This window comes from Archocentrus centrarchus, chromosome 10, assembly GCF_007364275.1.
Source record: "Archocentrus centrarchus isolate MPI-CPG fArcCen1 chromosome 10, fArcCen1, whole genome shotgun sequence".
Classification (NCBI taxonomy): domain Eukaryota; kingdom Metazoa; phylum Chordata; class Actinopteri; order Cichliformes; family Cichlidae; genus Archocentrus; species Archocentrus centrarchus.
The window spans coordinates 10,121,777-10,134,080 of record NC_044355.1 but is presented as its reverse complement, the minus strand read 5'-3'; the positions used below and the strand labels follow the sequence as shown (position 1 = coordinate 10,134,080).

The window sequence follows — 12,304 nt, the reverse complement described above, 5'->3', positions numbered from 1 at the left end:
ACCTCCCAGCAAGCTATACTGACATGTCCTCCAATTTGAGGTCGATTCGAAATGTGGGGGAAGACATTACATTTCTTTACAGGAAGTTCAAGCTATTATTCCTCAAAATAGGCGCTACTGACTGACTCATCAATGTTGAAGGATATGCCTTCACATGATAGGTGTTTGCATAATTCTACAAACAATTTGGTAATGGAGAAAATAAACCAAATTCTTGATTAATGGGGAGCCATGGAGTGGATGAAAAGCCGGTGTGGAAGAGATGGTGATTATCGACCGGAATAGTGTGAGGATTCTTTTTAGGGTATACACACACTCAAGAGGGTTCAATGTAAAATCCCTGTGAAGGAAATGCATTATGAAAAATATAGTTCCATTTCAGTACAGGGACAGCTTGAGAGCAGGGGTATACTGCTTTCCTCTCCAAGGCATGCTCACACAGAACATGTTAACCACACCAATTACAGACCGCAGCTAGAGTGACATTTACAAGAAATTTTCTATCTTGTCATTTAAATTAAGTTTTCTCCTTGTTACTCACGCCTTGCGTTTTCATTTTTCTGGATGCACAGCCACTGTAGCAGATGCAGCAGTTTAATTTGTGTACACTGTGTTCAAACTGGAGGTAATAATGAAACCAGTATATATAAATTAATATATGGTAATAGATCTATTATTGGCATTTAAATTGGAATAGCAACACAGCTGCTAAGGGAAACAGTATGATAGAACACTATATATATATTTTCCTGAAATATGTCATACTTTAGAGATAAAAGTTTAAATATTTAATTAATGATTTATCTGGTTTCCAGTATGTTGCCACTGTTGTTACCTTTGATCTATAAAAGACTCAGGCTGAATGGGAACAAAAGGAGTGAGGGGTAATACAAAAGAACAAACACTGTGTGCTCCAAATTATGGGATAATAATAAAATGTTAATTAAATTTCTTTTTTAACGAATTATCTTCTGTATTGTAATGAGTTAAAGTTTAATTAGGGGTAAATGGTAAAAGGGAAAAGGAATGATGTTAACCTTCAGTGCATAAATATATTGCATCATAATTTAACAAACCCCAATCAGAAGCCCATGTTGCTTATTATCATACATTTTTCCTGCAAAAAATAATGAGGTATAAAGGAGGTGAGAAGGCAAGTAAGAGCTCATTTGCTTATTTAAGATAGATTTATGTGTGTGTCAGAATATTGGAAGATAAACACGCTTCTGCTATGCAAAAAAAAAAAAATAATCCTTAAAGTTTACAGCAACTGTAGGGACAAGACCTGTATCAGAATCTGTCAAATAACAATGCCACAGAGGTGAAAATGCCATCAATCAAAAATCTGAACAAACAAGGACATGCATTTGTTAGCATTAACATTCTCCTACATTTTTCGTAGTCTGCACATAGGTCATGGAAGGTACTTGCTAGAGGTAAACACTGCACATTTAATGCTGTAATCCTCTGTGAGCTCTCTCTCTCATATTATATATATATATACCTATCAGTCACCCGTTGAGATATATATATATATATATATATATATATATATATATATATATATATATATATATATATATATATATATATATATATATATATATATATATATATATATATATATATATATATCCTCTGCCCCCCCATCCCCACGGCTCTGACTCATCTGCATTGTGGTTTCACTTCTACTCAGACGCTGAAAAAGTTCAGAATGTTCAACCCCATTAACATCTAATAAGGAGAGTGTTCGCACAGTTGCACACTGAGTTTTAATCCAAATCTGTCTGGTCACCATGTATGACAGCTGCAGGGCCACTGCTACCTCAACAGCAGGCCTCTGTCAAATGTGCAGCTCACTTGATAATAAGCAACTGCGCTCCGGTACCAGCATTAACCTCTCTTACCATCGACGTGACTTTTTTTCAGCAGGGCTTTGATGTCAGTTCACTGTAGGCTTTCATCGGAAGTCAGCCATTGACTCAACTGTTATCAGGATACAGTATCTGTGCTGTGGAATTTTAAGTGAAGGCCCTTGCTTTCTTTTAGGAGACAATACCTGCATCTTATCAAACTTTGTCAAAAGTTTTTTGCATGACTGGGCAAGTCCTTTAAGAGGGTTTGATATCCTATGGCCTTCTGACATCTTACCTAGTCTAAGTAGATGCTTGGCAGATGTAGGGAGGGGCTACCTGCTTAGTTTACACTACTTTCTCTGCCCATGTGCTCTTCTCGTCAGACATTATCCTTGCTAAATAAATGTTGGAAAAAAAATTAATGTAAGATCTCTTTGAACTGCGTTCTCTAATGTGGGTCAGAGATCTATCGCATGCATATTCTGAAAGCCTTTTCATCTGCAATTGCAAAGTTAAGATTCCCCTGGTACATTCTTAATTTCATCTACTTCTCTTGCAGTTATTTATTTAATATTTCCACATTAATGTCTTCTCAAACATGGTAAAAGTTCAGAGAAGAAAAAAGGGAAACTTTTCTTCTCCCTCTGTCTGCATGATAGTCTGTCCTCCCTAATGACTCAATTTTAAAGACAGTGGGCTGACCGGCAGCGGAGGGAGGGAGCATGGGATCGAGAGCGGGGCGGGTGAACAGGAGAAAAGAGGCTGTGCTCACTGCAGCACTCTCCTCAGCTCTCAACTCCCAGTCAGCCTCTCTGTGTGTGTGCTTTGAAAGAGAATAGGATTCAGCCCTTTGAAAGCCGAGGCTGCTCACCAGGGCCTTTGTGTAAAATAACATCTCTACTGAAAGCCAATTACTGGTAACATTATTTTGGTTGCTTCCATTATTAAAAGTACCTCTCTCTGTTGCCCCCATCATCCCTCCACCACAACCCCCACCCCACCTGCTTCGCCATCACTCTCTTACAGACGGAGAATTATTCCATTGACTCCAGTTACGTGAACAGCAGAGCCCACCTCATTAAAAGGTATGTCTTGATTAGGAATTGTTACCAGCACCTCATTACCATTGTTATCTGTAATTGTTTTATCTAATGAGTGCACAGCTACTGTTGCAGTAGTTTTCATGTCTTCCTGCATGCTCTTCATTTGGCATAATTGCAAGGGGAGGATAAGATTTTAGGATAAATAGTATTACTCTAAAATGCGTTTAGTAGACACTTGTTGAAGTGAGCCACAAAGTCATACTTTCAGATTATTAAATTACGCAGGGCAGCAGAATCTGCAAGTAATGATTTTCGTATTTGCAGAGAAGTGTAATACACTCATGTACTTTGGTTCATTAATGACACATAAACTTGGAATTTCATCCAGTAAAAGAAAAGAAAATCAACTACCCAATCATTATATTATGCTTAAAACATTTTTTTTTTCTGTGATATGTAAGAAAACAGTCATTAATAGACAATAATTGCATCAATTTTTTTCCTTTGTGAGGAAAAGTCAGATAAATGTTTTCACTGTGTATCGTTATTCAGCCCACCTAAACCCAGATCTTGGATAGGGTTGCAGGAATTCAGAACTGGAGACTGGGATGGGTTTCATTTAATAATTCCCTCAAGCCAAAGAGGTTTTTGTAACCAGTCTCACTTTGTAAACTATAGTTCTCCCTTTTTGCCCGCAGCTATAGAACATTCCAGGCTTCCTTTTGTTTGAGGCCATCCCAGCCTTTTGAAAACCCATTATGGCAATTTCTCCCCAAAAGAATCCCTGCATTAATGTAAACAAAGAGCATTCAAGTGTGGGCCTCTGCAGCATACTACAAAGAAATCCCCTCAGGAGCCAGGGAGCCTCTGGTCTGGGACAGGTGCAATTACAGTGATAACATCAGAGAGCCAGCATTACCTCCACTGCAGTCCTCTCTCCCAGACCGGAGAATGTGAGGCTTGCACCATGGAATGCAGCTACTTTGTACTGTCCTTTGCTTCCGCTATATTTATTGTGCACTTTTGTTTACCTTCATTTTCTTCTCAGTCTGTTTTCTTTCTCCTCTCTAACCTCTTGTCTGTCCTTACAGAAACACATTCATGTTTTTTTTTCTGTCTTGCATGAACACATGTTCATATATTCACCCCTATTTAGTGTTGTTTGTAAAGCAGAATTGTTCCAGTGGGATGGAAATCAAATGAAGGGAAATCACGCTGTTACTGTGCAGCTGTTGATTGTGCCCCACACCCCACCCTCTTTATTGACTGTGAGCCCCAAACAAGACAGATGCTCAGTTTGTATGCTTCCAGCATTTTCTACATCCATCTTCCTTCAGGAATTCCTGATTACTGCAGTATTTGTTTGATTGTAGTGAGTGAGTGCCTCCTGTTTGTTCAGTGTGATGTCCTTGAAGTCAGTGCATCCATCCAAAATGTCTCTGGCTGAAACATCCTGTGGCTGGTTACTATCTATGAAGTTGAAAAATGTCCACTTAATCCAAGAAGGCTCTCAGCAGATTTAAACTCCCTTCATATTACATGGAAATGCAAACAGAAGCTGGAAAGAGGTTTTGTTCTTGCGAAGGTGTGGTGCTAACTTAGACTTGCAGCCAAAGTATATTAGTATCCATCTGTTTCAAATTCATGGGAATGCACCGGTGTTATAAGAAAATAAAGAAGTCCAATGAAACATAAAAAGAGACATGAAGTGAAAGATAGACATGTCATCGCCAACCATTAGAGACACCAGGATGAAGAAGAGCATGTAATAAGGTGAGATGACAGTTAATCAACATTTCCCTTTTCTCCCTCATGGCCCCCATGTAGCACATCGACATTCAAAGGACCTGGAGGGGAACAGTCTGAAGGACAGTGGCCACGAGGAGAGCGACCAGACCGACAGCGAACACGATGTCCAGAGGGGACACTATGTTGACACGGCTGATCAATGACGTGCTGAACATGACTGTTCCGCCTAATGTTTGCCAGCTGCCAGACCAAGGTAAGAAAATCTGTGTCAGTTGTGTTTATGTGTGTTTGTGTACTGTGCGTGTTTAGAGAATTGCTGCATCGTTTGGGATATGTTTCAAGTTTCAAGATAAGACCAGTGTGTCTTTTTTTGCGCCACTGAGACTGTTTTCATGCTACCAGAGCATCTCTTAAGATGCATTTACCCACTGGAGGTCTCAGATGTGCAAGTATATGAATAACACCACAGGTCTTTTGTCTTTGATGTTGGTGCAGTTAATGTGAGGGATCTCTGACGGCAAAGGCTACCTTTGATATAGGCTTAGCCAACATTATTGACTGATAGCAGCCATGTCTTCTGTTGAGGATGAGCGGACTTCAGATGTGCTTGAATGGCAAGCAATTAGGCTCATAAAGGTAGAAGGTGGAAATCTACATATCTCCATGTGCCCTCATCCATTATTCAATTGGATCATTTAGCAGGGAATTAATGTTGATGTTTCATTCTGACTCACCATTTAAAAAGACATCCACTTGGTTGGCAGAAGTCAGTGTAAGGGTCATGTTCATTCTTAACTACTGCAGTCAGACTGAGGTAGGAGGGTGGGTCAGTTAGAGGGAGAGAGGCGAAAAAAGCAGGATAAAGCTGTCTAGAGCAGGCCAGGATGTTACTATATGCACCTGAGGGGTATTACTGTGCTCAAAGGAAGCACTACAGACACAGGTGCAATGGCTCAGGAGGAGCGCAAGAGTCAGTGTGTGAAACACTGCAGATATTTTTAGGATAACCCCCATTAGCATAGCGGTGGGGAAACAATGGACATTTGAGGACAGTCCTACAGATATCCCCTTGTATCGGGACTTTACATTTGCGCCGTTGCCCCAATTTGGAAACTGGTGCCAAATTTAGGTTTTCCTTCCTCATTTAACGTTGACATAATTTTGGTTCCTTTTTTCTAACACTGTCCTAGTATGGCTGTCTTACTTTCTCACTACTCTACTTTCTTCTTCCGGAGCTCATACAGTGAAAAAATTTTAATGAGCAAGAGATAACGAAAAGGAATGCAACTTTATAAAAAAGCATAAAGAAATGAAGATTATGTGATTTTTAAAATTTTTATTATTTATCTATTCTGTCTATTTTTGTCAGTGGACTGTGAAGTGTGTGGGTGTGGTTTGAAACAGCGGTAATGGATATCTGTAGGCTCTTTCTTCTCTGGTTCCCTGGCATATCTAACTAACCACATTCTTTACTTGGAGAAGTCTCACTGTGGATATTGCTTGACTGCGTAATAATAACATTATTCAGCCTACATTTTATATTGTTCACGCCACTGAGTCATAAACATTGATATGCCTTCTTGGCTGGTATTTCACACCTTGTAATGACTTAGCTGAGAAACGTTATAGGGTCAGAGAGTATGAGACCATTAGAATCAACTTGTGCTGGGTGTTACCCAGGTGGCACCACACAGTAATGAACAGTGAAAAGTGAATTTGCTGACTGCTGGTTCTCGGCTATAATTACTTCAAAACCTGCAAAAAATTCTTGCGTCTTTAAAAAAAAAAAAAAAAAAAAAAAGCCTGCTGACGGGTCTTCTAGTAGTGGGATTTCATTATTGGAGACAATTAGAAGTAATGTACATAAAGAATATTACAAGTGGGGAGAACTCTCTGAGGCAGATCTTTTTTCATTAACACCACCAATGATTGCATCTGTTTCAGCAAAATGGATGCATGCCTCCTGAATTTGTAATGTAGCACCACATTGCCGGTAAACGGAACAACAGGCTATTTCACAGTGTCTGTCCTTTCCTTTGACCAGAACAAATAGATAATAATGAGGTATCTGTTTGGAATTACAGTTTGATGGGTTGTTATTTATTTATTATAACTTTTAACTGCAGACTCACGTTTGGCCTCAAATTTTCTTTAGTAACAACTCAAAAAAATACCTTAGTGGCATCTATTTTCCCCATTGCTTTTGGTAGTCATTCTACAGCAGTGGTCACACCACAAAGTAATGAGAGGCTGGTTATAGCTATTAAATAAATTGGGCAAAGAGCACATGTGGAAATGTAATGACATTCCAAATGAAATCATATTTCTATTGCAATCTCAACGGTCTAATTACACGAGTAAGGGGCATGGTAGGATGACATGATGGGTAGTTCGGTAGTTCAGATGGTTCGGCATGATGCGTAGTTCAACAGTTGTGTCTCTCCTGTTGTATTAGGATTTGACAATATCATTTTTCTTTTGTCGTTTCTCGGGAGAACACCAGCTTTGTCATTTCCATGCTTCTTTTTCCTCTGTTCAAACCGTTTTGAGTACAAAGGCAGAAATAGAGCAGTTCAGGTTTATATAATACGAGAAGTGAAGCGGTTGCAGTCTAGCAGAGATAAGATTTTATTTTGAGCTCATCTGTTTTAATTGACAAAAATGGACACTATCTGCCAGTTCTATTGAGTGAGTGGAGGGAATTTTCAGAAAACAAATAGGCATGTTCACTAAACACCCTGCTGTTTAGATGTCTTCTGGGAGTAACTGTGTTGTATAGTGCACCTCTCCTGCCAGCGAAAGCAGAAAACAAGTTGAGAGACTACAATTGCCAAAGGACAACAACACGCACAAGCTGAGGATAGAAGAGGCTTGTTTTTTGTGTGTTTTTTATTGTTCTGTTTTCTTGTGTTGATAAGCACTGAGAACAAAAGGAAGCTGAAAAGGGAAGGGAGGTAGGGTTAAACTCGGGCTTTTACAGTGCAAATGTTTACTATTCCCAGTGTCATGTAAAGATGTAGTTTGCCCAGGAGACAATCTGTTACCTTCACACAGTGACCCTGCATCCATGTCATCTTGTTGACTTTCATGTGGGAATCCATTCATGTGACAAAATTCAGCTGCTAACTAAACCAGCACTATATCAGTGTGGGCATTTTTCCCTTCTAAAGCAACAAGTTTGATATTTGGCTTTCGTCCATCTGTTGTATTTTTTTTTTTTTTGTCAGTAATGACTTTTCAGCAACGTTCTTCATTATTCCTGCACCACCCAACACCAAGGTAACTTTCAACGAAGTGCTTGTGAAGAGATTTTACACTTAAATCTGAGTGAATTTGTTGAATCCCTGCCAAGAATCTAAAGAGGTGTGTGTACTCTTTTTTGAAAACCTGACCTTAACTATCCTCACCCAGCGGATTAGATTAAGGAAGTATCTGAAGTACAAATTGCATTAAATCTCTTAAAATCTATAAAGGAAAAGATATCTTTAACGTGTAATGGCTCCCCTCATATCTGCCAATAGAATAAAAATGAATGATATCACTGCAACTATAAATTGAGAAGAACAGCTATATAAAATGAATTCTTCTTTATCTTTAGAGGCATGTCTGTGAAGTTAGGGGGATTTGGTTGAAAAGTGCGACATGCTAGCTTTGGCTCTGTATAACTATTAGTATCAAGGGAGAAGCGAGAGAGCGGACTCTAAAGGGGCTGTGACAAAGGGAGCTTAATCTATTTTTTTCTTGACATCCTTTGATTGTCATAGCTCAGACTTTAATTCATATGGATATGGATGAGCCATGGATTTCAAGGATTAAGATTCATGTATTGTTAAATTGCTGAAAATATCTCTGCAGGAGGGAATGGGGGAGGAGGGGGGGGGGGGGGGGGGGGGGTGGGTGATGTGTGGGGGGTGCGGGTGATGGGTGATGTCATTTTACAGTGTCCAGTTTTGTGGGTTTAGATTTTGTGAGGTTCAGATTTGGAGTTGTATCCAGGTCAGTGTGCAAGTGTTCTTCAGATAAATCCCTTCCTCTTGGCTTATTAGACACAAAGGATCCAAGACTGCTCAATTAGCCAGAGCAGGGAAAGCGCCTCTTTTATTTTGACATATTCCTTGGCCTCCACCTCCAGAGAATATCTCTCATCTATCTGTTAGCTCCCTATGGTGTGTGCCTGAAGCTGGAACCCAGGAATGGAAGCCCCTCCTGTGGGCTGCAAAATTCTCCATATTCCCTTCTTCCATCACCAGATCCACAGGGTTTCACTGTTCCTAATTGATTTCAGCTCCCCCCCCTCACTTTTTCTCTCTCCTCCATATGTCTCTCCATCCTTTTTTTTTTTTTCTCTTTCCATCTACTGACTGCAAACATCTCCAACCACATCTTCCAACTTTGTGCCAGTCAAGCAGTTCCCTTTCCCTGTTGAATTAAAGAAAGAGTAAAGGCATCTCACATGTCCTGCTGCAAACTTGCCCTAAATTCACACGCCGGGAACATTTCTAGTTTGCAGTTCTCTGATCTACTAACGAAATGCTGACAGGTGTCAGAATCAGGAAGGCAACGGGAACAGGGCTGTGCTGACAACACGAGAAGGGGAGAGGGGAGAGAGAGAGTCTGTGTGTGTGAGGGAGACAGAGATTGAGAGATGAGCTGAGAGTCTAGTAAGCAGTCTTAGTGAGAGAAAATAAAAGGAGGCAAAAGAAACAATCTCTCTGACGGTGGGAAGGATTTTTTTCTCCCTTTCTCTCACTCCAAGGTAACTGTGTATGTGCTAGAGGATTTGACTGATTCTCAAACAACATTTGATTGAATTACGCATCAAAATTCTTGTGTGATTAGACTGGCAACGACACGTGTTGCGCTATGATACTTCATGATTAGATTAACATATAAACTCTATACTGGACCATCCATTTGATTTGGATTTGTCTAATCTAATGTGGAACCAGTGGAGGTAAAATGGCTGACAGTGACAAAGAGCTCAGTGCATTACAAGCATAAGGAAGATAGAGTGCAAACACCTCGCATGCTCAAGCACACCAGAGAACGCTCGCGAGCAGGTGTAGTGAACTCTGTAATGAACAACCTGGATGCAGATTTGCCTCTGAGGTGTGGAGACTTAAGGAAAAAGATGGAAATAAAATGTCATTCATGCTGTGTCCATCTGTGCTCATCTTTATTCTTTTCTTTTTTTTTTTATCTTGTTTACATCGCTGCATAAAATTGTGTGTGACTGTGAAGTCTTGGCTCTGTCATATTGTAATTATATCTAGTAATATGAAACAGAGCTGACTAATGTTGATCTTTGCACGTGGTAAAGAAGTTCAAATTAAGGATGTGATTTTTTTCTTTACGTATCACACTGTGAAGAAGACAACCAATAATTTATATCAAAAATATTAAGACACCCAAAGAAGAGCAGAGCAAAATGGGATGCTTTTTGCTAACTTTTACAGGGAGTACCTCTAGCTGCTCCTTCTCAGCTACCACAGATACAAACAAAATGTGCAAGCAACAAATCTTAATTTCCACCATCAACTGCAAACATATAGTAAATGTGATGATACTATAATGGCATCCCCCGAACCTACACTCTGCCAAAGCTCTCCTGAATATACCCAGTGTATTTAATCAGCTCAAGAGGGGACTGCTTATCTCTTTGCACTTGTCATGGATAGCGTATTGAACATATCAGAGAGAGAAATGGAATAGTTCATTATTTTCTAGGGCTCACAATGAGCCTGATGTATCTCATTGCAGGCCCTCCACTGACAGCTCATTTTCTAGACAATCCTGGCATTCAGTTCACAACGCGGCAGGGCAGAGAGAGAGAGTGAGAGAGAGAGAGAGGGGGGAGAGAGAGGGAGGAAACACAGAGGCAGAGAGAAAATAGGGCTCCGGATCTCCATTGCTTATTCATGATGCTGTGGCATGCTAGGTGTGTTAATAATCTCGCAGAAACCAAGTGAATCACCGTTGTTTGTTGAACACCTAGCAAAGCTGGGCCCCAATCGACAGCAGATGGGAAAACAGGGGGATCAGGATGATCCGACAGAGGGAGGAGATTAGAGAACAGGAGATAAGAACAGGAATGTGCAGAAGTTGATGGGGGCCGAGTGTGTAATAAAGAGAGAGGAGAGCGTACCTGAATTTTAAACCTGTTTGAGAGTGTGTACACAGTGTATTGAGTGTGTGTGTGAGGCTGCAAGTGTGTGTGTCTTTAAAGGTTAATCAGGGAAAGAATGGGAAAGAGAGAGGGGGGGGGGGGGGGGACGATAAAGAGATGGCACAAGAGTGAAATACTAGGAGTTGGGGGAAATCGAGTGAATTGCAAGGAGCAGAGCTAGTGTGTGTCTGCAGTCTACCTGCTTTTTGTGGCTCTGATTGATTCGAGTCCTTGTAGAGGTAGCAGCCATTTTCATAACAGCGGTATTGTCTTTTTAATTCTCTGAGATCACCACATGTCATGACCCCTTCTCCACTGAAATACAAAGCAAGCATTTCTAAACACTTTGCATTAAAACAGAGGGCTGTGTGACTCGAGGACTGCGGCCTCATTAGTACTGAAATCAAACGTAATGGAAAAAAAAAAATCTATTCACAATAATTATATAATTACATAACTAGAATAAAAGCATTTTACACATCTTTCTGGGACAGTGACATCAACACTCTACTCATTACTTCATTTTATAAAAAATATGTAATAATATAACAATAATAATAATAATAACACCCACTTTGGGGTTACCAAAGAACCCTCTTTGCAATGGGGTTTGTCATTTAAGTTTTCACTCACAGCCACTCTCCACAGTATGATGCAGCAATTGCAAAAACTGGAGTAAACACACATTAAGCGATGTAATTTATCTTTAAATGTATTCATTTACATCTCCGTTAAATGTACTTTTTAAATGTACTCAATTTCCCATTCCCATGTTTCATCAAATGTTTTCTGTGAAGGGAAAGTTATAGACGCTTCCTCACAAGGGCAGCAGTGACATTTCAGCAGTTACCCCTGACAAAGTTCTCGAGAAGTCGTAGAAACTGGCAGGAAAGAAAGAGGAATTTATGTGATTTTATTTTAGAGCAACAAAATTTGAGGAGGGTAGAACCATCAAATATTTAACTGAGAGGTCTTTATTTTATTTTATTTTTTAACTTTTTGCAAGTGATTTTTATGGTAGACATAATGATATGATGACAAAGTTCCCCCAAGTGACTCGGTGAGTAAACCTCCCCAAGTCACATTTTTGATTAACCAAGTCTTAATCACAGCACGGTCATGCCATAAAATACAAGTGAACTGGCATTTGAGCCACTCATAGCATGATAGACTATGCTTTATTCTATGGACTTTAAGACTTTTTCTGTGTTGCCTTGGAAGCACTATTCTAAATATCCTAATTGTGAGACTTTACTATATTAACTCTGCTGGCTGCTGGTCAGCTGAAAGGGGGGGTTGCATTCCCAGCTAAATAGCCATTGTTGTCTGTTGGTGTCAGGAATGTATTTGTTTGAGTAAGTTGGCCACCCAAAACATTCCACGCCTTGTTTAGAAAACAGTAGATAGTATAACTCTGAAGCAGATCCTGATGAGGTCCTATCATGACCCCACAAAACTCCTTTAAAAGCATGACTTACCACAGCTTTGTT

General features: G+C 39.9%; 1 protein-coding gene across 1 annotated transcript in view; it reads left to right on the top strand.

The window, feature by feature from the left end:
- pcdh19 (protocadherin 19) overlaps positions 1-12,304 on the top strand; it is a 52,148-nt gene that overhangs the window by 25,246 nt on the left and 14,598 nt on the right. The window contains 4 exon segments of the mRNA XM_030739460.1: positions 2,883-2,941; positions 4,727-4,739; positions 4,741-4,842; positions 4,844-4,901. Of these exon segments, the coding sequence (XP_030595320.1) occupies positions 2,883-2,941; positions 4,727-4,739; positions 4,741-4,842; positions 4,844-4,901 (232 nt within the window).